General features: G+C 41.4%; 1 protein-coding gene across 9 annotated transcripts in view; it reads left to right on the forward strand.

Moving 5' to 3' along the window:
* Positions 1 to 22,895, forward strand: part of NAV2 (neuron navigator 2) — a 419,946-nt gene that overhangs the window by 235,536 nt on the left and 161,515 nt on the right. For 6 of the 9 annotated variants that reach the window (XM_068684879.1, XM_068684882.1, XM_068684888.1 and 3 more), the window contains one exon: positions 16,418 to 16,535. In XM_068684879.1, the coding sequence (XP_068540980.1) occupies positions 16,418 to 16,535 (118 nt within the window). Of the gene's footprint in view, positions 1 to 9,906; positions 10,045 to 10,170; positions 10,326 to 16,417; positions 16,536 to 22,895 lie in introns of those variants that run through there. The other 3 variants (XM_068684881.1, XM_068684883.1, XM_068684884.1) reach the window with 3 other exon arrangements.

Below are 22,895 nucleotides of genomic sequence, written 5' to 3' on the forward strand. Positions count from 1 at the left end.
GTAGTGGAAAGCTTCAAGAGCACTGTTGAGAATTTGATTTCAATTAGCTGAGAGGGTTTCTTGGTTCTAGCATCTTGCCGTCATACCGCTGTTGTAAGGTGTTAGACAATCATCTGCCAAATAGCTGGGCATTGTATTTTCTCTTCTATACTTCTCCATGGCAGACATTCAGGGATTCACCAGATAGTTTTTGAGGGTTGTGTACATTTTAAATAAATAGTAATTATATGCATATTTTAATGACCAAAATTCATGTAAGTAATCAAGGCTCAGAATCAGCTTACCACTGGACTCAGTGCAGATGATACATAACATCAGCATTTTCAAAAAATTTCCTGAATTCTGGCACATTTTGGCAGAGGTGTCCAAAACCATGCAGCTGCTGCTTTGTTCTTCTGAGCATATTTTAGAGTTTTGAAGGCACAGATTTTTATTGTTCGGTTTTGGTTTAAGACATTTTGGTTGGAAGTTGACATCAGAAGAGGATCCCCAATGTAGGAGATCAGGATTTCTAAGGATGAGATGTCTGAGCAGTTAGTCTATTCTGGTCTTCAGCAAAACCATATTATTTTCATGACTTAAGTGTGGATTTAGAAGGGAAATTTTGGTCATTTTGAGAAACGTTATTTAGATCTCATCTAGATTGAGCCAGTGAGATCACAACCAGGTTGTACGAGGTGCTACTGCAACGTCAAGTGCCAGCTCTTGTCCTGGAGACACCTAGTTCAGCTATGTCTAAGAGGTATCACCTACATAAGACCGGGGTGGGAGGGGAGAGGCTCAGAGAAATGAAGAGATTTACCCTGGACTGCAAACCCTTATTTTCAAGATATAAGAGGAAGTATTACATCCGCTATTCTGGGCAGCTCATTGTCTGATGCAGATAGGGTTCTTTTCCTACAGGTGTCACTTCAACAGCCTGTATTAAAAATACTGAAATTCCTGCCTGGTTTGCTTTTTCCTTTGTTGAGAGAGAAGGAACATTGGCAGTGAGGTGCCCTGTCCTGGATCAGCACGCCACAGCAATCTCCATCCCCAGGTATCCTGCAGTTAACTGATTAACAGCAGCCTGCAGAGAAAGCCGTCAGGCTTCTTGCCTCCTTAACGTGTTCATATTGCATGGTAATTGATTTTTTTTAAGCTGGAGTTGAGTCTGACTCAGATGCATGGCCACTTGAGCTGAGGGATAGTGACTGATTTGGGGTTACCAGATCTGTTGAAGATGTTGTCTTCAACCACAGCTTCTTGTAAATGTGAGTTCTCTATCTTGACGACTTGCAGGCTGGAGTTAATGAAGGGATAATGCTGCAACCCAGAAGCCTGGGCTGTGGATATAACTTACTTCCTCACCAGGGGAACCAACCTGGCTGTTAGGAAGCAGGCAGGAAACCCAGCGGGTATTGGGGAGGCCTTCCTGTAAGATTATGCAATTTGTAATCAGCTAGAAGAAAAGGGAAATACATTCGGGGTCACTCTGAGCTAAAGAGAAAACGCTTAATAAGTTTAGCTTGCAATTGGAGATAAAACAATACCTCGAACCCAAATTGCATAAAAGCAATAGCCTATTTTTATGATGGTACTTAATATTAGGCTTGTTATCTATTCTAAAGCAATTCTGTTGTTGTTCTCTAAAATAAAGACCTTTTAATGTCATTTCAGAGGTACAGTGATTGGGGGATTGGCTACATGTGCTTAACAATAATGTGAATGAGGCCATGTGTTGGGTTCAATTTGGTGTCAGCTGTTCATTGCTGATCTTTGACTGGTTAATTTAATGTTCTCTGACATTTGCTCAACAAGCTTATTGTTGTGTTTTTTTTTGCTGACAAGTGATTGCTGATGAATTGACTGATTAGAGAATAAGGGAGTCTCAAGATAGCACAAAGCCGTGTGCAACACACGGGGAGGCCGTGGATCCTTTGCTAAATATTGGAAAGGAGAGGGTTATTTTTAACCCCTATGTAAAAGTTATGGGTTCCTTACTTTGTTAGACATCTGCTTTATTGGTTAGACACAACTGATGCTAGTTGTGTTTATTTTTGCTGTGGGGTGGTGGCCAGTCCCAGTGTTAGTAAGGACTTTTATGAGGTCTGTCAGTCTTAGCCGGGCGCACAGAAATGGCAGTCCGCTAATCTGATCGTGGGCTTATTTGCTTTTTTGAGAGGAGCATCTCCAGAGAGATGGGAAAACCAAATGTCATGAAGCACAAAGCAGGTGTCGCTGAAGCATTTGCCAAGCCCTTCCGTATCCCTTAACCGTACCTGAGCACTATCTCCTATCTTACAGAGAGGAAGCATAATAGATTGTACCGAATAGACACTCATGCTAAAAACACTGCATAGCCTAATTCATTTAAATAGTCAGAATATTTGAATGTATTGTTTACTGCTAGTTAACTCTAAACTAGGAAAAATCAGTAATGCATAAATACAGAAACAACAGCTGTGCGACATGAAATTATGCACAAACGGTTCATTCAGAATTGTACTGATAAAAGCTTATTTTCTGTGTTACTGGTTTGCAAAACACTGGACAAGTGCTAGCATGTAAAACAGCACAGGCTTCACCCCTCGTGCGACAGGTGAGTGCTTCTCCTGGCCATGGCTTGGTGTTACTCTCTGAGGAGTTGGTGGACTCAGGGTCGGTCTGGTTCGGAGCACCCAAAATCAGCATTATTCTGGTCTGGGGTTTTCATGGCTGTGGTCACTTCAGGGTCACCTTGTGGTCTGAAGCTTGAAGTAGAAGATTTCTTGCAAGATATTAAAAAAAATAAAGCCCTACAACAACAAAACCCCTTGGCAAGTCTATTTTTAAAGGCGTTACATATCAGCAAGAACGCTATTTACTTGAGATGCCTCTCGCGTTTTAAAACTGGGGTTGTAGATTGGTTCCTGGCAGCTTCTTCCACAATCTCTTCGTCTCCTAGATTGCGTTGGGATCCCAAGTAGATGAGCTGAAACTAACTTCCGTAAGGATCCGCTTTTCCCAACTCCCGCTCTAAATATAAATTTGCCGTGTGGAGCAGAGCAGCTGCTGCTTTTGTCAGCTTTTGCATAGTTCAGTGAGAAGTTTTCTTCATTGGCCTTTTTGTCAGAATTGCTGTTAGGGACAAGGGTGCGCTCCTTTAATGCGTGCCTGTAAACATCATTCAGCTCTGCAAGGTCCTTAAAACCATGCCCACGCTTTGAGTTGCAATGGGGCTGGCCCCAAACAGCCCTCAAACTGTCACTTGCCTGAATCCATCGTTCAGACCGTCATGGGTGCTTCCAGCTTTTGCAACCTATTTGTTATTTCGCTCAGGTAGCCTGGTGTATTGTAGTGGTAAATGCAGTCGCTAGCAGGAGTCTGATGGCAAGCAGTCTTGTTAATCGAGAGTCCAACACTGACAACTCACTGCAAGAGATATATGGGAAGTTATTTGTAGAGACAAAAATGGATCATCCGCAGCATCCCAGTGATTAAGAGATCATACAAATTAAACTTGGAACAGTAGCGTTGCAAAGATGTTAGAAACAACACTGCAAAAGCAAAGGTGCTAGGAAATTCTGTAAAAATGGCTGCTTTTTCACAGAGGAAAAAAATCGAGGAGGAGAAGTCTTACTTTTAAGGGTATTTTAATAGCAATTTTAGATTTAATTTGCTACAACCATCTGCGTGTGACTGAATTGAATTGATTTGCTACAATTCCAGGTTTTACACAATGCTTAGCTTGCCTTGCTTTTTTTTTTTCTTTTTTTCTTCTTTTTTTTTTTTTTTCCTCTAGTAGTTAATGGTTAATTTCTGGATTAAGATTTTAGGATATATGTACACATGCTTTCTTTTTTTTTCTTTTTTAAAATCTAGCAGCATGCTCTTTGTTCTACATTCCTCCAACCCTTGCTCTAGGCAAAAAAGAAAAAACTGTTTTTGCAGAAGCCCATAAGCCTTGTTTCTATGCCAGTAGCATCTGTCCTGAAGGATGGCCAGTAAATTGCTCTGATTTTATCTGCAGCTGGGCCAGTGGTCTTAGCGGATGTTACTTGAATCCATGCTCATTTTCATACATACATGGGCTGTGACTTGTATCCTTTGTGAACATTTGGCCATACATACATATATATTTTTATATATATAGTGTGGATCAAAACGAATGTTCTTGTCTGAAGAAAAACTTTTTTTTTCTTTACAAAGTTGAAAGGAAAAAAATAGTCAAATGCATAATGTCTTTAGGCCCCAGTGAAATGACCGCGGTGAATTAGTTACTTGGTTTAATTCCCTGTAAATTCGCTATTCATTTTCATTTCTTAAACCTGTAAGTCAGCTAGTTGTAAGAATATAAGTCTGCTGGAGTGACACCATCCGATGTGTAGGTGTTCAGGCAGAAGCAGGACTTGACATGGGAAGCTAAACACAGGATCTAGAACCAAACAAGGGATTACGGAGGCACACACGAAATTACTCAGGAGCTTGCATGAAGGAGGCCCTTGTGAGTGTAGCTGGCTCTCATGGCTTTGTGCTTCCTGAATTGTCCACAGTTTGTAGGTCTTTTGGTCAAACTCCTTGCTGCCATGTTAACATTATTAATAGTAACAGTATATTTCAACCATCCCCATTGAAAAAGCTGTGCATCAACAGAGATCTCGAGGAGCTACTCTAATGAAGCCTTAGCCCGGTAGATCATCCTCTTCGAGACTTAACACAAAGCTATTTAGTGGGAATTGTTAAAATCTTTTGCGCTGAAAATAAATGATGTCTACAACTGATCTGCCTCCTGACAGTACATATATTTCTGAACAAAGCTTCAGGAACAGAGCAAAAATTACTTTGTTTGTTCAAACGATTTTTAGGAAGGTGCAGGCGGCCTTCAGGTAGCTGCTAGCTATGAGAGGAAGCTCTCCTGCAGAGATGGCTCTGCCTCCTGTGCTCGTGGGGATGGAGCCTTTACTTTCATGTCTCGATCAGCACTAAAATATTGTCTTTAATTATTAATCACTAGCCTGTTGTAAATTTTGCTAGACTGAATCTCTTTTAAAAGAACGATCTGTTGTAGAAGGCTGTGGTAGAGGTTCAGTATCAGAAATTTTACCAAAACCCTAGAGCGTTGATTTCAATCACCAGATCGATGAAAGCATGGGCTGGTGTCGCTTCAGTGAACCTCTCTAATTAGGAGCTGGGATTTGCAGCAGCAGATTTGGCCAAAGGTTTACTGCAGCTAGCATCCTGCCTCCAGCGGTGCCCAGAGCTGGCTGCTGGGCTGGAAGTCAGCTCCCCCTCCTGTGGTGCAGTAGGTCAGCACCGAAAGCAGCAGCATCTCTGCTGTGTGGTGCAGATGATCGTTCCTCATCCCTGAGACAGGGGGTGAATAACAGGGGCCTTGGCAAGCAGATCTGTAAACGTCCTTTAGGGGTGAAGATGCTCATCCTCTTATGCAGCCTTAAACTGTAATTGCTAGCAGAGGTTAGCCATTTCCTCGTAGGAGGGGAATTTCTTAAATTCTTCATAAATACACAAATACATGAATGGTGATTGTAGAAGTCTCTGTTTTAATGACACAGACTGTGGTGGAAAAAAGGGAACTAATCAGTTTTCACTGTAACCTTTGTACTTGAGAACCTTTTTCCTCTGTTCTCATATTTCCCGTGGTGTGTGTGCATCGTACATCGGCGCACTGCCCTTCTCTGCACGTTTTATTTTGATCTGGTGCCAAATGTGCAGCTTCAAACCCTGCCAATTGCCTTCTAACTATATAATTGGCATATAGATCATTTTATAGAAAACACTCCAAGCCCTCTAAATGGAAGCAGGAGGAACTAAGCTGAAAGCAGGGTCATCAGAGGGAATTGAATTTAGGAAGTTAGCAGTCAGGAGAAGATGCAGTTAGATTTATATCTGTGAAACAGATGGCCAACTGCAAGATGATTACGTTAGCTTTATTATGTTTGTGGAAATTAATTCAGCACTTTATTTTTTTGTTGTTGTTTGGGGGAAGAGAAAAAAAAGTGTGTGATTTGGTAACCTCTTAGAAAGAACAATTTATGCAGACCACCATATTCTTCTGTGTAAAATATGGCAAAGCCGTAGGATCACTGGGTACGCAGGAAGGTTTTGGCTGGAGCCAAATACCTCGTACAGGTAGCAATATAGTAAAGGACTTTACAAAACTGAAATGCTGCCACCTATGGATAAGTGGTTGTTAGTATTTCCAAATGCAAGCATGCTATCTCTAGATCTCATTGCCAAAATGTTTAGGGTGTGTGTCCCCAACTGCCTGCCTACCCAAAAACATAGACGTATGCGTTTCTTCTTCCCTCTTCCCCATTGAAAGGTGATCAGGTTTTAAAATGCTGTAAATCTAACATTAGTTGAGGCTTTTAAGAAGTGTCTGAAGTTTTCTGAAAACTTGGTTGTTTATTTTGATGGCTAAATGGGAGCTGAGCTCTTGTAATGCGGCTCTAATTGGGATGCCAAACCCTTCTGAGATTCTTCGTCTTGTTGTGTGTCTCTGGGAGCCAGTCTTTGCCACACAAATTAATGCTCTGCTGTCACAGAGTATTTTTCACTGTGTTAAAAATGCAGCTTAAAATAAAAGGAGGCCTTTCAAAAGTAGGTCACACCTAAGATTTGTCTAGCCAACTGTCCCACTTCTGACAGTGCCCGAGAGCAGGAGCGATGGAAGAGTGCTGGAAATAGAAGCATTAGTAGAAGACAACACGAGAAAAATTTAGAAAGATAATTGGCCTTCTTATTCTTCCCATTGCCATTAATAATCTTTAGAAATTCTGGAATTAATACTTAATTTTCTAATGATTCATTTCAGTACAGCATTCCTGTCCAGAAAAGTTAAATGTGTATTAAGTTTTCTCAAAGTAATTAAGGCTCAAGTACAGGCTTGAAGTAAGTGTGTAGTGAAGTGCTTCCTCAAGTTTGGATCCTCTTTTCTCCTTTATTTGTTCCTTCCATCTCCAGATTTTGCATTCATTTTGTGTGGGCGTTATAGGTTGCTAGATTTCTTAAATTTGGGGGTGGGGATGGGGCAAGGAAAAGAAAGGCAATAGCCTTATTTTGTTATAATTCAGCGTGGTGAAATACGTATTGTTGCAGAAACACACAGATCTCAGCTCTGACTGTCTACATTTTGTGAAGCTTTAATAAGATGGCTTAAAAGCTGATATATATGTTACAGTAGATTTACATTCTTGGCCAGGGATACTTTCTGTTTTCCTAGTATGACCTTGCTTGCTTGCTCTTCCCCATATTGACAGCGATGTGGATGCTGTTATTACACAGCACTGGCAAGTGACATTGATGAGATAAAAGCTGAGAAATTGCATTATACGTTTTTTTTTTGTCTTTGTTAAGGTATTGTTGTCTTTTTGTTTTTCCTTTGGACAGCATAAGCTCTTTCTTTTTCTCTTGATTCAGGCAGGAATAGAACAACTTTTTTTTTTTTTTTCTTTAATTATTTTTCTCCCTCTGATTTTGAGGTACAACCATAATAGTGAATCCATAGCCAGGCAGACAGGGAACATATCATGCTTCAAAATTAATGGTGTCTGCAGCCTCCGTGCTCTTCTCACAGCCTGAGCCCAACTCCATGCAGCTGCACTGCTTTTTCATCCATCTGTTGGTTACCTCTTGCTTTGCCTCCTTCCAAGTTAGAGAGAGCACTGCCTCGCACCAGCTTCCAGCAGCTTTGCCAACTCCAGAAGCATTGCCTTTCAGAACAAGTCTTGGACGCTGAACTAAACATTTTACAGAATGAGAGCGGCGCAGGTGATGGATTGTGGTGAGAGGCATCAGCCAGCCTGTCCCCCGGGTAGGAGGACAACTTCCAAGTGTGGGTACGGACTGAGCCTGCTTGGTGAAGCGTGAACCAGACCGAAAGGGAACGCTATCGTGTCCTTCCTGGCTAAAAGAGGAGTGGGATTTGGTCTCAAGGGTCAGACAAAGGCCAATTTTTGTAGTTGCGTAGTGCCTACAGCATATTGCTTTTGTTACTAATTAATTAAGAGAAGTCTTTGTAATGGTTGTCTCGCTATTGGGATTGCTTTTGTTAACTTTAATCTTCACACGTTGCTAAAAGTTGAAATGGGTTAGTTATTTGCCTGTGGGACCAATTTCACTTGGAGTTGATTCATAACTGTGAGCATTGGTTTTGGTAACAATTAATTAATGTTTTGTTAATTAATCCTGATAAATTCTTTTTTGAAAAGCAATCAGGAGAAAATGGACTGCAGGAATGAGTTTGTGCTCGAGATGCTTGCTACGTGGCAAATCAGGCTTAATTTCCAGCCCTCTTCAGAGTCTGATAATCTCCTTACCTCCCTTTCTCAGAGTCCAGCGCAGCAGTAACAGTTCGGCTGCCTGCCCAGAGGAGATGCTACTGAAGTCAGACAGGTTTGTGAGCCCAGGTTTAAAAAAACAGAACAAACAACAACAAAATTCAAGTGAAACTGTTGTTTGGAACAGCCAATTACCTTTTACACTTTTTCTGAATAGAGAAAATCAGTCCATCTTGGTTAGACAATTTCAGAAGAACTTACTAGCTGTCGTAAACCAGGCATGCCAAAATGAGATTGGGATTTGGGAACAGACCATGCTGAGTACTGTAGCACCAGCTGCACAGAGCAGCAGTGTGTATTTAAGACTGCAGCTGCCTGAAGTGAGAAGTCCTCCCTCAGTGGGCCTTCTTGCTGGTGCTAACCTCCCTTCTCACCGTGCCGTGCCTGTTGCAAAACGCTAAATTATTGCTCGTAGCTCAGTCAAGCATTCCCCCGGCACATCAGAGGCACAGTACCTGGTGCAAAGTAGTGCGTTTCTTTGGCAGTGCACCTGGAGGGCTTTTCTTCCCCCCCTCCCCAAATCAAACAAAAACCGCTGGGGGCAGAGAGTGGCCTTTGCTGGAGGCGAGAGATGGTGTGGAGACAGTGTGGCTACAAAGGTATTTGCTTTTCCTGAAGCGGTTAAAAGACACACAGAGGTTTTATTCTGTCAGAAGTGTGCCTCTTGAAGAACAAACAGCTAAAGTGTCAGACAGCTGTCCTTCAGCTCGGCAAGAGGGGAGCTGAAGCACTCCTTGCTTTGCACCTTGTCAACATTTGCAAAGTGTTTTTTTTTTTTTTTTTAATATATTAAAAAGAAAAAACGAGCAAGGCAGTTTACAAAGGCCAATTCTCTGCTTCTAAAGAATGCCAGCAACATGGTCAGTTCATGGGGTGGCTTGCATGCTTTGGGATCTCTGGTGTCCGCACCAGTCCCTGCCCAGCAACATAGGCAGGTTTTTCAGGTGTTCACCTTAAGTCTAATTGAGCCTTATGTTTTATGGCTTGCATTTGCGATTGATACAGCCCTAAAGTGTTTGAGCAATACTGTGAGTGCTCCAAATATCAAAAAAGATACATCTGTTGTATTTTTTTTTTGGCCTGGTACAAGCAGGGGTGGCGTGCAGCATTTTGGAGTTGGTTCAAAGTGCCAGTGTGCAGACACTGGGAGCATTTAGGTAAAGGGGTTGTCTCTCTGCTGGGTGGAAAGTCTCTTCTGATTGTGCTTAAAAAAATCAAAACATGATTTTTTTTTAGTAATTGAAATCTTAAGAAGCTGCAAATGCCTACAGAGTTTAATGCAGAAGGCCAGCTAAACTTAGTTTGCTGCTAGCAGCTTCGTTATTAAAGAGAGACTTAGCGTGTATAAAAATATATTGAACCTGTCTGAAATGTATTTCAACCCCTGAAGCTCCCCGAGCCGGAGGAAGCAGGGCCAGGAGGGAGCGGTGTCGGGCAGAGCGGGGCGGTAAGCGAGGAGCTGCCGGCGGGGGAGTTGCTAACGCAGTGGAACGTGGCTGTGGCAGAAACCTGACCACAGTGCGTGCGTGACTTCGGCTAAAATTAACCATCCGAGCTTCACGTGCCCCTGGGTATATCATCATTTAGCTGTGGACCACTTGAGAAGGAAGAGCAAGCTGGACTCCAGCAGTACCCGTCGATGTTAAATATGCCAGTAAGCAGTACGACCTTTCAGGTCCCTGCTCGTGGGAGAAGTAAATTTTCCTGTGACCATTATAAAACAGTAAGCAGATCCTGGTTCCTTAATCACGGCAGCGGTGCTGTTGAGCAGTGCTCTAACTTCAGCCTCAGAAGTGATTTTTCCCTTTCTTCTGCAGCTTCTTAAGATTTCAGTGGTTTCTCCTCGGAGTACAAATTTATCACCTTTCCAGATAAGCCCTTTTCTGTTGCTATTTGTGTGTGACAGTAGATGGAAATGGGGTTATTTCATGTCTGTGAGAGCTGTGGTATCGGAAAACAACTGGGTGTGCACTCGAGGTGACGGTAGCAAACGTCGATAAAATGGTGCATTTGTTTCTCTTGTTCTGGGGTCGGTCACATTTCGTTGGCTTGGGACCATGCGGGTATCCGCACTGCGGCCGAATACGGCTTGGATTGGGTTTCGCTGATAGCTCAGCAACCAGCGTCGTCTCGCTTCGGGCTACGCGCAGGACTTGTTGCAGGTGTTGGTGTTGCAGATCTCCTTTCTGCTCATGATTTAAAGCGCTTGGCGAGGGGGCACTGAGCGGGTGGCCACCTGCTTGGCTCCCCCCGGCAGGGGCAGTGTGGAAAGCAGGGCAGCGCTGCGAGCAGAGCCTGCTGCAGCCCCGCTATCGCCCGCCACGCATCACCCAGGGCTGGGCTGGGCTGGCCAGCGCCAAAATGCAGTGGTGTTGGGAAACCTCCATGCTCGTGTGCCTTCTGTGCCAGGCCTGGGAGCGTGCGACGGTGAAAGGAAGGTAAATAACCCGTTTTCTCCTTTTTTTTGTACTAAACACAGAAAAATATGCGGTAGATTAAGAGCCAGTATCATGCAGACGAGGCAGTTTAAAACATATTGCTTGTTCAGGATCCACACCGGATTTGCTTAACACCAGCTCGCAGAGAAAGCAGTGCATGCCCTGAAGTGCTGGCCCTCCGAGGGTCTGTTACTGGAAAGACTGGCAAGCATGCTAAAATTCACACACATGCTTAGCTGTGTGCACAGCGAGCCAGCCCATTGCTTTTGAATAGTTGTCATATGCATGAGAATAGCTCTGCCCAGCTGGGAATCAGGATTTAAAGAGGAGGAAATAAATAGCCCCGGTGGTGTTTGTTTAAATTGCCCATTTCTCTATTTAATTTCCAGGGGTAGTTAATGTATGTGAGTGTCCAGTAAAGTGTAATATGTGGTGGAATACCTCCCACAAACTGCCTAATAACTTAAAGCTGTTCCAACAAACACTTGCACATGTGAATAGAATAAATCATTCAGTTCCACTAAAAAGAAAAAAAAAAATGACCCCCTTCTTCCCAGTGTGGTGGGAACCAAGACCTCAGTTCGCTGAAGCTCTGTTCCCAGTAGCTGAGGATAACTGGGAAGTTGCAGCACTTGAGTTAAATGGTGGTGTCTTCGTGGTGTCATGTTAGATACTAACTGGCAGCTAGTTACTAGTGTCTATTTTTGGGGATTTTTTCCCCCCTTTGAACATCAGCTGGTAGGGTTTTTGGGTTAGAAGCAGCACAGGTGCCACACTGTAACCTGGGTCCTGCTGGAGTTGGTTGGTGTGACTGCCCCTGCTGCTTAACACTGAAAAAAGCCTTGATCTATTCTAGTTGGGGTGTACGCTGTCGAAAAGATACTGTTCAGTTGTTATCAAACATCCATGAGTCTGATTCATGATAGGAACAAAACAAACAGCTGGTCTGATTAGTTAAGAACTGGCATGGTGGGGGAGGAACTAAAGTTTCGAAGATGTACTTGAGCTTTTATTCTGGTCGGAAATTATTGGTGAAAATGAATGAACAGCATAACTTTTTACTTGTATGGAAGAGAGAAATTCCTTTTAAGTAGTTCTCTGTGAACCCTTTCCTTTTGTAACAAACACGCTTGAAAATAGCAGCAAGAAAGCAAACTCCATGGGGTGGTTCTCGCATTCCCATGCAGGTCTCAGCTCTGTTTAGAGGATACCCTGGGGTAAATGTGGCTGCCCATCACCTGAATCCAACGGCAGCTGCATGGATATTGGGTCTCAATGGTGATCTCTGAAGAGTCTTGCCAGGTTCATTGCTCTCATAATGATCAGTGTCCTGGCTTTGACTTCAGACTGCTACAGCTAGCAAGGAAATGTGTATGTATTGGCTTTTGGGGTGTTTCTTTCAAGCTTAAGAAAAGCATGTGTATTACTTGCAAGTGGACAGAATCATCAGGATTTTTGCTTTTCACTGTCAAGTATGTCCCCCAGTACTCCCCAGGTGGCTCTGCGGTCTCTTTGGCTGTGCTTTGTGGCTGCCTTTCCTCTGTCACTGCTCCACAGATGGACACGCAGAAGCTTGGCAAAAGGAGCAACATAAATCCTTTCCATGAGACTGGCAGTTCAAAGTGGTACCAGCAACCAAGCCTGACTTCAGGTGTTACACCACTGCAAGGGCTATATAAAGGATGAGGTTCCCTTGCATCAAAGAGCCATCCTGCTCTTCTCAAACCTGCCCATGAGCTGTTCTTTCCTTTCTTGTTCCAGATCCATTCTGGGTGGAGGAGGAGGCAGCCCTTTTGCCGGAGGCACCTCTCCCTTCTCCTGGCCTCCGAGTGCAGGCAGCAGTGAGGCCTGAGGTGACACCAAGAGCAGGGGTCTCCCAGCTGGGACCCTGGGACCCACCACTTCTCTTGCCACCGTGCCTCCCTCTCTCCCTCTTCTGTCTGCAACATGAAGGAACAGCCATAACAAAAGGGGAGAGGGGGGACTGCAGTGGTCTTGTTGATTGAAGGCTTATCGATCTTACGTCCTTTTTCTTTACAGACAACTTTTAAAAGCTTTTGTGCTTTTTTTTTTCTTCTTAAAATCCTGCTCGCTTTGTGCAGTAATGTCGTAGCTGTGACTCATAACGTACCAAATATTTCCAAAATCAATATTTACCTGTAATGCACTTAATTCAAACCTGCTGGAATCGGTGGTCACCTGGAACACTCAAGTCAAACCTGATGGATTAAAAAAAAAAATCACATTTGTTTTTAATTTCTTTCCAGATAATTGAATTCCTAAGATCATAGACTGCAGAGAAAAAACCTACCAAACAGCTGAGTCCACCGTTAACAAAAGCCAGAACTTAGACCCCAGTTAAACATTAAGCTGACTGGGCTCAGGCACAAAGACCTGCTGTGGTGGTAATGCCCAGATAATGTTGTTCCCTTCTTTTTTCTTAACTAAAATAATGAAGCTGTCTCCAAGGACATATATATAATATATATATTTTAATACTGTGTGAAATCGCCAAAAAGATTTAAAAACCCATACCAATATAAGCAGTATCTGACTAGTTGGAATTGTAGGTTTTTGGTCAAATATGTCGAACTGCAGGCTTTAGTGTTTTTTAATTAGGTGACTGTTAAAGTTACTTTTTTTTTTGTGTATCCGCACCTCTGAAATCTGTTTACTGAAAGTACTGAGGAACACTCCAAATTCACGTGCGGAGATAGGCATATATGAACGGAAAGTTCCTCAGCAGTGTTTTCCCAGTTCTTTTATTATTGTTTTCCCAATTATTTGCCTGTTTTTGAACATTTGAAAACATTATGTGCTTTGAAACATTTTTCATGTGTCTAGAAATAGCAGCCATTGTACGTGTTTTGTGTGTGTGTTTTTTTTAAACTTGTTTGTATGGAAAAGGAAAAGAAACATTAGGAATCGTATTTGTGTAATACATTACAAAGACTTGCAACAAACAGTTTTCGAAAACATCCTGGAAAGTTTCCATAATTAGCTTAATATATGCCATAAAAATGAGCAGTGACCATAAAGAGCTACTACAATAAGCCTTGGTAATTCTGCATTGGTAAGAATGCTTCAGAGCTTTTAAATACATAGCCCTGACAGCTTAAAAAAAAAAAAAAAAGTGAATGCGATGCATATTGCAGAGTAATGTGGTATAATAGAGCTTTCAAGGGTCATGCAGATTTATTAAGACGATGATTTTCCTGAAAAAGGCTTTGCTAATCAACTGGTTGAATGAAATCATGTTCTATTACCTTAGACAGCCCAGAAAAAAGTATTTTCCCTGTGCTGGTGTTTGTTGATATGTTCAATGTAATATTTGATAACTGCCATACAAGCTCTGCTAGCAAGCACAGCAGCTGCCTTCAGCACACACCAGAGCAGAGGAAAAAACATGCCAACAGCAGGAGTTTGGCTGTCGCAAAACAGGAGCAGGGGTGTGTTCGGGGGTATTTCACTTTTCCTCTGTCACCAGGAGGGCTCATTTTGGAGCTGGGCTCTTTGCTGAACTCATGGGTATCTGTGGGGTGTGAGCATAAGGCTAGCATCCCTCGATGCAGCGAGGATAGGCCCACTCTGAGGCGGCTGTGAAATGGCCGTTCTGTGGTGCCGGCCCGCTTGGAGGTGGCCGTGAAATGGCCGTTCTGTGGTGCTGGCCCACTGGCACCTCAAGCTGCGCTGGTGCTGTGGTGTCAGGAGCCACCCGACCAAGCACTGTCCCGCTTACGTGGTGGTTTGAAATGACCCAGCTTTCAACTGGCTCACCAAGCCATGGTGTTGTATCCATTTGAAGGCCTTGGTGGAGCTGTGACGGTGATGGCTGCCCTGTGGTGGCGGGGAGCCCAGGGCCATGCTGCTGCCTGCTGGCTTCAGGTAGCCCCAGACCTGATTCCTCCCATCTTTTTGGGAGTAAGTGAGCCACTCTGGGAGGCAGGAAAGTAGGCACAGGTGATCCTAGTTCTTCAGAGTCGTTAGACCTTTTACAATTATCTTCCTGTTATAGAAAATGTTTTCTTGTAAAAGAAGCTAGGGAACACAATGTCTGGTTTGGGTGAAGCTTTGTTTGTGTTTTTATTTCCTTTTTTTTTTTTTTTTCCTCAGTCAGCTAGGGAAATCACTCACATGTACTTGGCATTTATTTCATTGCAGTGTTGTTCACTGAGGTGTCTTCTAGCTCTGTTTGTTTATTGAGGTGTTCCAGTGTGGCTTTCTTCTCAAGATCATGACACTGATGGCATAGGGTAGGCACATCCTGCTGATCTAAAGGTGGAAATAGAGGGTAAATGGAGGAAAAGAAGGGTGTACGTTTCAGATTGTGAATTACTTGTGCATTGCTGTTATCAGCAGTGTTTTACAGATTAAAACAATTAAAAGGGAAGACTGTAACTAAATAATAACTAGTCAAAACATCTGCTCTTCAGTTCATATTAACGTTGAACCAGCAAGAGCAAGAGGAGCATAAAGTTACAGCCCTTGGAGCGCAGTGCTAGAAAAGCCTGTGGGAGCTGTGTTCATGACCATGATGCAATTTCTGGCCCCAAGAGTGTGCTAAATACTGTCCTAAAGACACTTGCCTCTAGGTCAGAGTTTCACCCACCTGTGTGAGGCCTTTGTCAGTAGCAGAATGCTTGAAGGTTTGAAACAAAACAAAACAAATGAACCATCCAACCCCAGCCCAGTTCCTGGTGGTTTTGTAGGGCCTGTGGTGGGCTGACAGCGGCCACGCGGGTGGCACTTCTACTTTATGATGACTGAATTGGGGCGCATGCATTTCTAATACACTAGGGACTCATAAGAATAGGGGGGCAACCCTAATATGTCCTTGTATTTAATGGTAAGATCTTGATATTTAGCGGATTTTCTTTATTTCTTTGGAGTAGAAATAGTTCATAGAGAAAAATCTTCCCTTAAATTCTATGTTTTATTCTAAATTCTAGATTTTATAAGCTCTCTGGTGATCGTGGCTAAGCTGCGCTAGCATGTGGTGAGCTGCACTTGATGCAGATTAAAGACAGATTTTGGCTCGACTGCTTTGTTTGCTTACTTTTCAGATAATACATCTTAAAATAAACCCTAACAGTTAGATGTTGGCACGAGAGATAAAAACCAATTTAATAGGCCTATTTAACCCGTGAGATGGAACTTAAGGTTGGTAGAGGTTGGTAGATTTAAAGACCTTTAAAGGCTTGTCAGGTAGTACAGCAATGGAGTTTCCTCAAAATCGAAATGCTGCGTGGTTAATATGTACCAGAAGCGGTTGTTGGAAAAGAATCTTTAAAATCTCTCAAAAACAGATAACGAAGAATGAACGTCAAAGCTGCTGATAGGAAGCTAAGGTTACCGCTGTGGAAGATTTAGTTCACTGTCTCTGATGATCCATTCGGGCTGTAGCATGTTGGGAAGTTTACTATAGTCTTACGTGAGCTTTGATGTCAGATTTCTGAATAGGAAAAGCCCTGCTATAGTAAGCTGAATACTTGATCTGCACAATGCCTTGAATTTTAATGGTGTTGACTTGTTTCAAACGGCAAAAAAGCAGTTCTTTCAAAGCAGCCTCTCGGATAGAGACAAACAAAGAGCTGTGATTTTTAAGGTTGATGTTATGACTAACAAATTCTTTTTGTTTGTTTATTTTCCTCCTAACAGATTTATACGGATTGGGCTAATCACTATCTAGCAAAATCTGGCCACAAGAGATTGATTAAAGATCTACAGCAAGATGTGACTGATGGAGTCTTATTAGCTGAAATAATCCAGGTTGTAGGTGAGTGACTCCTCTCTTTGTACCATGTATCTTTTTGTACCAGCCTGCTCAGAAATTGACTGTCTTATCTATTACATAAAAACACAGTGCAGGGTTGCGGGGGGGGGAACCCTTAAACTGCATGCCATTATTTGGTAATTTTCTTTCAGAGACTTTGCTAATTAATTTGATAAAGCCTTGTCATAAAGAATAGTGGAAAAAATTTGACGTTGCTGATAAGATCTCCTGACACAGTAATATCCCTCTGTACAGCTGAATTTTAAAAAGGCAACCAATAAGGTATTTATTTATTTTGCTAGGATGCTGTTAGACTTCACTATCCCTGTTACAGATACTTTTTTGGGGATTGGTCTGAACATAGTTCACAGTGATACTTGCCTGCTATGTTGCAACTTCTAATTGGATTTGGAAAATCCATGCATGCAGCTAGGAAAGAAGAGGTATGATTTTCATGTGGAAGAACAATGAAATATTTCATAGCGAGTTTTCTGATGAGGAAGATGATTTATCATCAGGGCAAATCTCAGATACAGGCTAAATTCTGCCAAGCCTTGAGTTCCCTCGGTTTGCAGTAATATTAGTGGATAATGAAGGTTTTAAACAAGTTTCTGCATTGGCCCCGTGTAAAGCTGCATAGTCTCCTTCTTCCCTTGGGCCTGGATCCTTCATTAGTTCCTTCAGAGGCTCATCCATCTGGTATCTGGGATGCCACAAAACACATGCATGGGCCAATGGAGATTGATGGAATCAGAAAGCCTGCTAATGGGAATTAGGACGACTATTGTTAGAAGCAAACTGACAGATTTGAGATGCAAATGAAGAAGACAGCAGTGAAGTAACAAGACATCAGTGCATGCATATTTATGTGGGTTTGAGATGCTGTAAACGAGCTAGTTCCCTGATTTAAGGTACAAATATGTAAACACTGTTCCCTGATGAAATCGTGAGGCATCGTTCCAGTAGCACCGCTAGAGCTATACTGGAATACATCAAAAAAGATTTCATCTCTATATGTTACAGAGCAACATCAGATCTTAACATTCTACAGACCTGTCAAGCAGCAGTTATGTCTCCGTTCGATTCATAAATATCTAGCTACCTCGTGTGAACACTATTGTAGAAAAATTTTGCATGAGAACACGAGTGTAACAATGCCACCATCAAAATGTGAACCTGTTTGTACAAGAAATTTTTGAGTATTGACTTGTGAAAACATATAAAAATCGATTTATGCCCTCTAAAATAATCAGTAAAATTGTTGCTTACTTTATTTTACTTGGATTCACCTTTATATTTTTTAGCTATTCTGAGCCATTACCTTTTGGCTCATGTTTAACATTAAGTCTGCAGGACGTCGTTTTTTTTTTTTTTTTTTTTTAAAAAAAAATGCCAGAGGTTCCTTTTCACTTCTGTTTTTGTACACTTTCAGCTTGTGGCTTTAAAAAAAAAAAAGTTAAAGTACTTGCTGCAGGATTTAATTTTTAAATAAAGTTTTGCATATGAAAGAAAGTTCCTATTTAAACATACTCAGTTGAATCCTCCAAATTAGCAGTGAAGAGAAAATCATTTGTTTCTGATGTGTATGGCCTTAGGCACGCTGCATCTCATTGTCACAGAGATGGTGATAATTTTCACACATAGAAGTAGCTTTAACTGTAGCCTGCAAGATAAAAGCTTTTTTTCTTTTTTTTTTTTTTTTTTTCCTGACAATCAAGACTACATCCTAAGAAAGCTTTGCTAGGCAGTGTAGGAGACATTTTTCATTTTTTTTGCCATGCTTTCTTATACCCATAAGAAAAAAAGTAGCTACGAAGATGTGCTCCTTTCTGTCATGCGAGTGTAGTGTTTGGAGATGATCTAAACTAATCAAAATTAGTTCAGGTATTCATTACACATCTTTTCTTGTGTTCACCATCTGAGATTCATGTTGCAGATGTTGAATCTTGACATTTCAGTTCTCAAACCGAAAAGAGTAAGCATTTTTTTTATTTTTTAATGAAGATTCAATAGAGTTGATGACTGTGCAGACACAATGATTGCAATCCTTTCTGCTTACCTTTCTATAGTGAAATAGCTGAATATTTACAAAAAGAAATTTCGTAATTAATAATACTTTGGTAGTTCTTTAACTTTAGAATCCAGTCAAGGATTAAATCTAAAAAGCTGTGAAACCAAACATCACTGCATTTGATTTAAGAGGATATGATCTTCAGACTTAAAAAGTGCTTCTGATAATACGAAAGCATTATATGGTGACAGTTTATTCTATTTGCAAGTCAATTGAAATGTATTTGCAGCATTCTGGTTTACTTTGGTTCAAAATTTATGAGTCTATAACAGAATATGTAAGGAATATGTGCCTTTGTAATGCCATATAAACCTAGTAGCTATATATATAAATTCATGAGTGCAGGTACACTGGGTCTGAGCATGATCTGAAATTGGTGATATACGTTGTCAGTTGGTTCCCTCTGAGATCTTTCAATTTTCAGGAATTCAAATTGATGCTGAAATTAAACTCTTAACCCAGTCCACTAGTGTTTTTCCTATTACTCCAGCTAAGTATCCCACTTCAAACACATACTATGGGTTATCTCAGAGTAGCTTTTGTGTGCAGATGTGAAAATTGTACTATTACCTTTGCAGGGGAAGCTTATAGGTTTGTATTTCAAACCAGAATCTTGGGATCGGTTTAGCAGTGATTGCTAGTGGTAACTTTCATCATGTTTTGGGTGGCACATTATACAAAAGTTCGTTTTACAAATGTTTGAGTCACCATTCAGTTAAAAGCTGCAGGCCAAAATGAGCAGAAGTAGGATGTACATTGCACAGCATTCATTCAGGCATTCAAGAAAAAGTAATCTAATGTCTAAGCATACACCTGGAATAGTGAATAATCCAGAAGAGCTTCTATGGTCATAACAGAAAGCTTAATTCATTATTATGAAGTGTGTGGCTTTTTTTTTTTTATGAGTGGTTAAATCCAATTTAGTTCTATGGAGTGCTTAATGAAACAATTCTGATTTCTTATCATAATTTTTCTTGCATTTGAAGAGTCATTTGCTGAAGATTTATTTTTCCAACAGGGATGTATATCTGTAGCTACATAAATGGGAAACTGGCCAATAGATTTAAATACTTCTTGGGTACTTCTAATGCCAGAGGTTCCTTTTCACTTCTGTTTTTGTACACTTTCAGCTTGTGGCTTCATAGTATGCCTTCTATCAAAATGCATAAACCCAATTATGTGCCATGCTTTGATTCTGACCCTGTTAGTGAAAGCCCAATGCCACTCATTGCTGCCTTTATTATAGAGTACAGCTGGTTTCTTCTGTCTGGCTTAGCACAACCCTCAATCCGTGTATAAATGGGAAAAATCTGAAAATACTTAAGATCTGCTGAACCCAAATTCGCTGTATCCACACAATCAAATAGCTGTTTTTTATGAAAGCAAAGTGCTACAGAAAAGCGTGTAGCATGAATATGCCCCCAAGGCAATACTGGTACTGGACAAGGAGTACTCCCTGCATTCTGTTTGCATGCGCTTCCGTATGCTTCCACAGTCATGGCATAAGTGTTACTGTGGTCCTGCTAGCCATCTTACGTGGCTCATAGTCACATTAACCCTTGTCAAGCCAAAGCCAATACAGAGCACGTGGTCTGTGTAGGATGTACTGCTTTTGGTTATTTCCATTGCTGAAGCAAACCTGGGCCTTGTTGTAGACCAACTTCTGTAGGACCTGCACTGGTGCTAAACCTGTAGTGAAGAATGCTAATTTTGAACTCCTTTTAACCAAACAGGCGATAGGGAACATGTGCTGGAAGGAAATGCCCACTGGAGGGAGAGAGAAAGGATTTCAAAGCGAAGGGCTGGGGGGTGGTGTAAGTTCTGCAGACTTGCAGTCAGTTTGGAAAAAAATCACCAGCATTTCACACATCTGCGGTTATGAATTTTCATCTTGCTCAGGGTTAAGATACAATTTAAAGCCTTTATGATTGCTTGCAACTTCCAGTTCATGCTAACTGGTGTAGTATTTCTACATGGCCCTGAGAAACAGAAGCTGTAGGAGTTGCCCATTTATCTCAGCCAGAATGCTGTGCTTTTGCAGCTGTGAAACTTGACGCTTTTCCAAGATCCTGCAGCATTCAGTGACTTATGCTATGAACTGTGCCATCACGCTGCCCGTGAGCACACCACACTGTTATTTAGGGAAACTCATTCACTGATATCTCTTGCTTTCCAACCTTCTCCACAAGAAAAGCAAATTATGTAATGCTTGCTGTCAGTGCTATTCCTTGCTGCCAGGTAAAAGGGTCAGAGGTGGGCTCCTGCTTACAGACAAGGAATGGGAGCATCAAAATGATTTTCTGTTGAATTAAGCAGACTCCTGCAAAATGCCCACGGGCATTTACCCAGCCTAGTATGAATCTCTGACTTCTTGCCCTGTTTTGTGTAAATAGAGGCTCGAGTTAGAGTTGAGCCCTGCGGCCAGTTTGCCCCACTGCCAGTCTTGCTGGTCGCTCTCTATTACACCTGCTTTTCCATTGCACTTGTACCAGCAGGGAAGAGACAATAATTGCTACAGCTTAGTGAACGGAGAAACCAAGAGCCGTAGGTGAGGTGGGAGTGGGTAAGGAGGAGAAATTGTAGGGCATGAGCCTGCACACGGGAACTGACTGGCTGGGGGGAGGCAGAAATGGCACCAAATGGAGAAGGTAAATTGGAGCAGAAATTTTGGTCACTATTCTGATTCCCACTGACTATTTGTGGTCACCTACATATTATATCACCTGTCGTAGATAAAGACAAAAATGTAAAATGAACTGATACCTAATTCAGAATGAAAGAAGAATTATCAACTGGTGTCCAAAAACCTGCAGGTTCACACGTGAGAATTTTGGAAAGAAATTCTCAACGTTTAGATACTTTAAGATAGGTGAGTCTGGGGAGTTTGCACACAAAAGCTTAAAAAAGAGGCTGATAATTAACTATAGTTTGCTAACATGGGTTTAAGATAAATTACATACCATTTTGGAAGTTATAGAGAACTGGAGAAAAAACTAATGTATTTAAAGGAAGACAGATAAATTTACCTGGGTTATTAGGGATATCTCTGCCCAAACAAGAGAGAAGCTCATTCAGAACTTCATTTGTCTCCTTTCAAGTAATAATTGCAAACAGTGAAAAACTATACGAATAAGATCTTATCAAACTCAGCTGCTATCAGTTTTTGGAATTAATATTATAAATACAGTTGATATATTGCCTAGTTCAAAACCGAGAGACAGTAAATATTAAAAGATGGAAGCACAAGATCTGTAAACAGAATACAAAGAAAACATTTCTATTTCCATAAAACTGAATCTGTTCTTGAAATAAATGCATGTTCTTTGTGTGTAGAGGCCAATAAGCTATCCTGGGAAACAGTACAACAATTTTATCTGCAACCTTTTTCGTATTAGCATCAATTCCTAATGCATTACTGACATAAAGATGTACTGTGACACCTTGGTGTATTAAAAGTAAGAGTAAAGAAGTTTTGCTAGCTCCTTGCTTGACATTTTTATGACTGCTGTTGGAATACTGTGCCCTATTGATTTTCCTAGCTGAAGAAACATAAAATTAGATGGAGTTCTGACTGAGGTCCTGACGATAGACATTAGGTAGAAAAACATATCTTGTAACGTACAGGGTAATGGGAGACAACTCCGTTCAATTCATCAAATGGGAGAGGAAAGCCTGCTTTTAACACAGAGAAAAAACTATGGGAAACAGGGCTTTGATTATAACTGGTTCTTTAGTCGAGCACAGAAACCATTTCAGGGCCTAATACTGAAAGGTGAAACTGAGCAAACAGACTGAAGGCAAACATTTAGACACCTCCTCAGCTTATTTCTCTCGAGACTTTAAAGATTAAAACTATGTATTTTTCTGCAATTGTGTTCCAGGTGAGCTATGGTTAAGACACTTCAAAAGTAGTCTTGTGATTTCAGCTTTTCTAAAAAATAAATAAATTAGACTCGATCATAATTTTTCAATCTAAACTTCAACTCTACAGAGCACATCGATTGACAATCAAGCATCTCCATGTATGTAGCATGCACTTTTCCACCCAGCAGTGATTCAGTTTCCAGAGATTAAATCTTTTTTGTAGTGTAAAGGAGCTACCCGTCAGTGTACAAGATGTTGCCAGACCAGTTGTTTTCTGGCTCCAGCTGTCTCTGGAGGCATGACCCACTAGAAAACTCCAGCTGCTTTTTTAGATGGGTCTCAGTATTTCACACATTCGCTTTGATTGGACAACTACAACCTTAACCCCTTTACTTAGCAAGTAGCAAATGCTCTGCAATTGATTGGTA

The sequence above is a fragment of the Anas acuta genome, chromosome 5 (assembly GCF_963932015.1).
Source record: "Anas acuta chromosome 5, bAnaAcu1.1, whole genome shotgun sequence".
Taxonomy (NCBI): domain Eukaryota; kingdom Metazoa; phylum Chordata; class Aves; order Anseriformes; family Anatidae; genus Anas; species Anas acuta.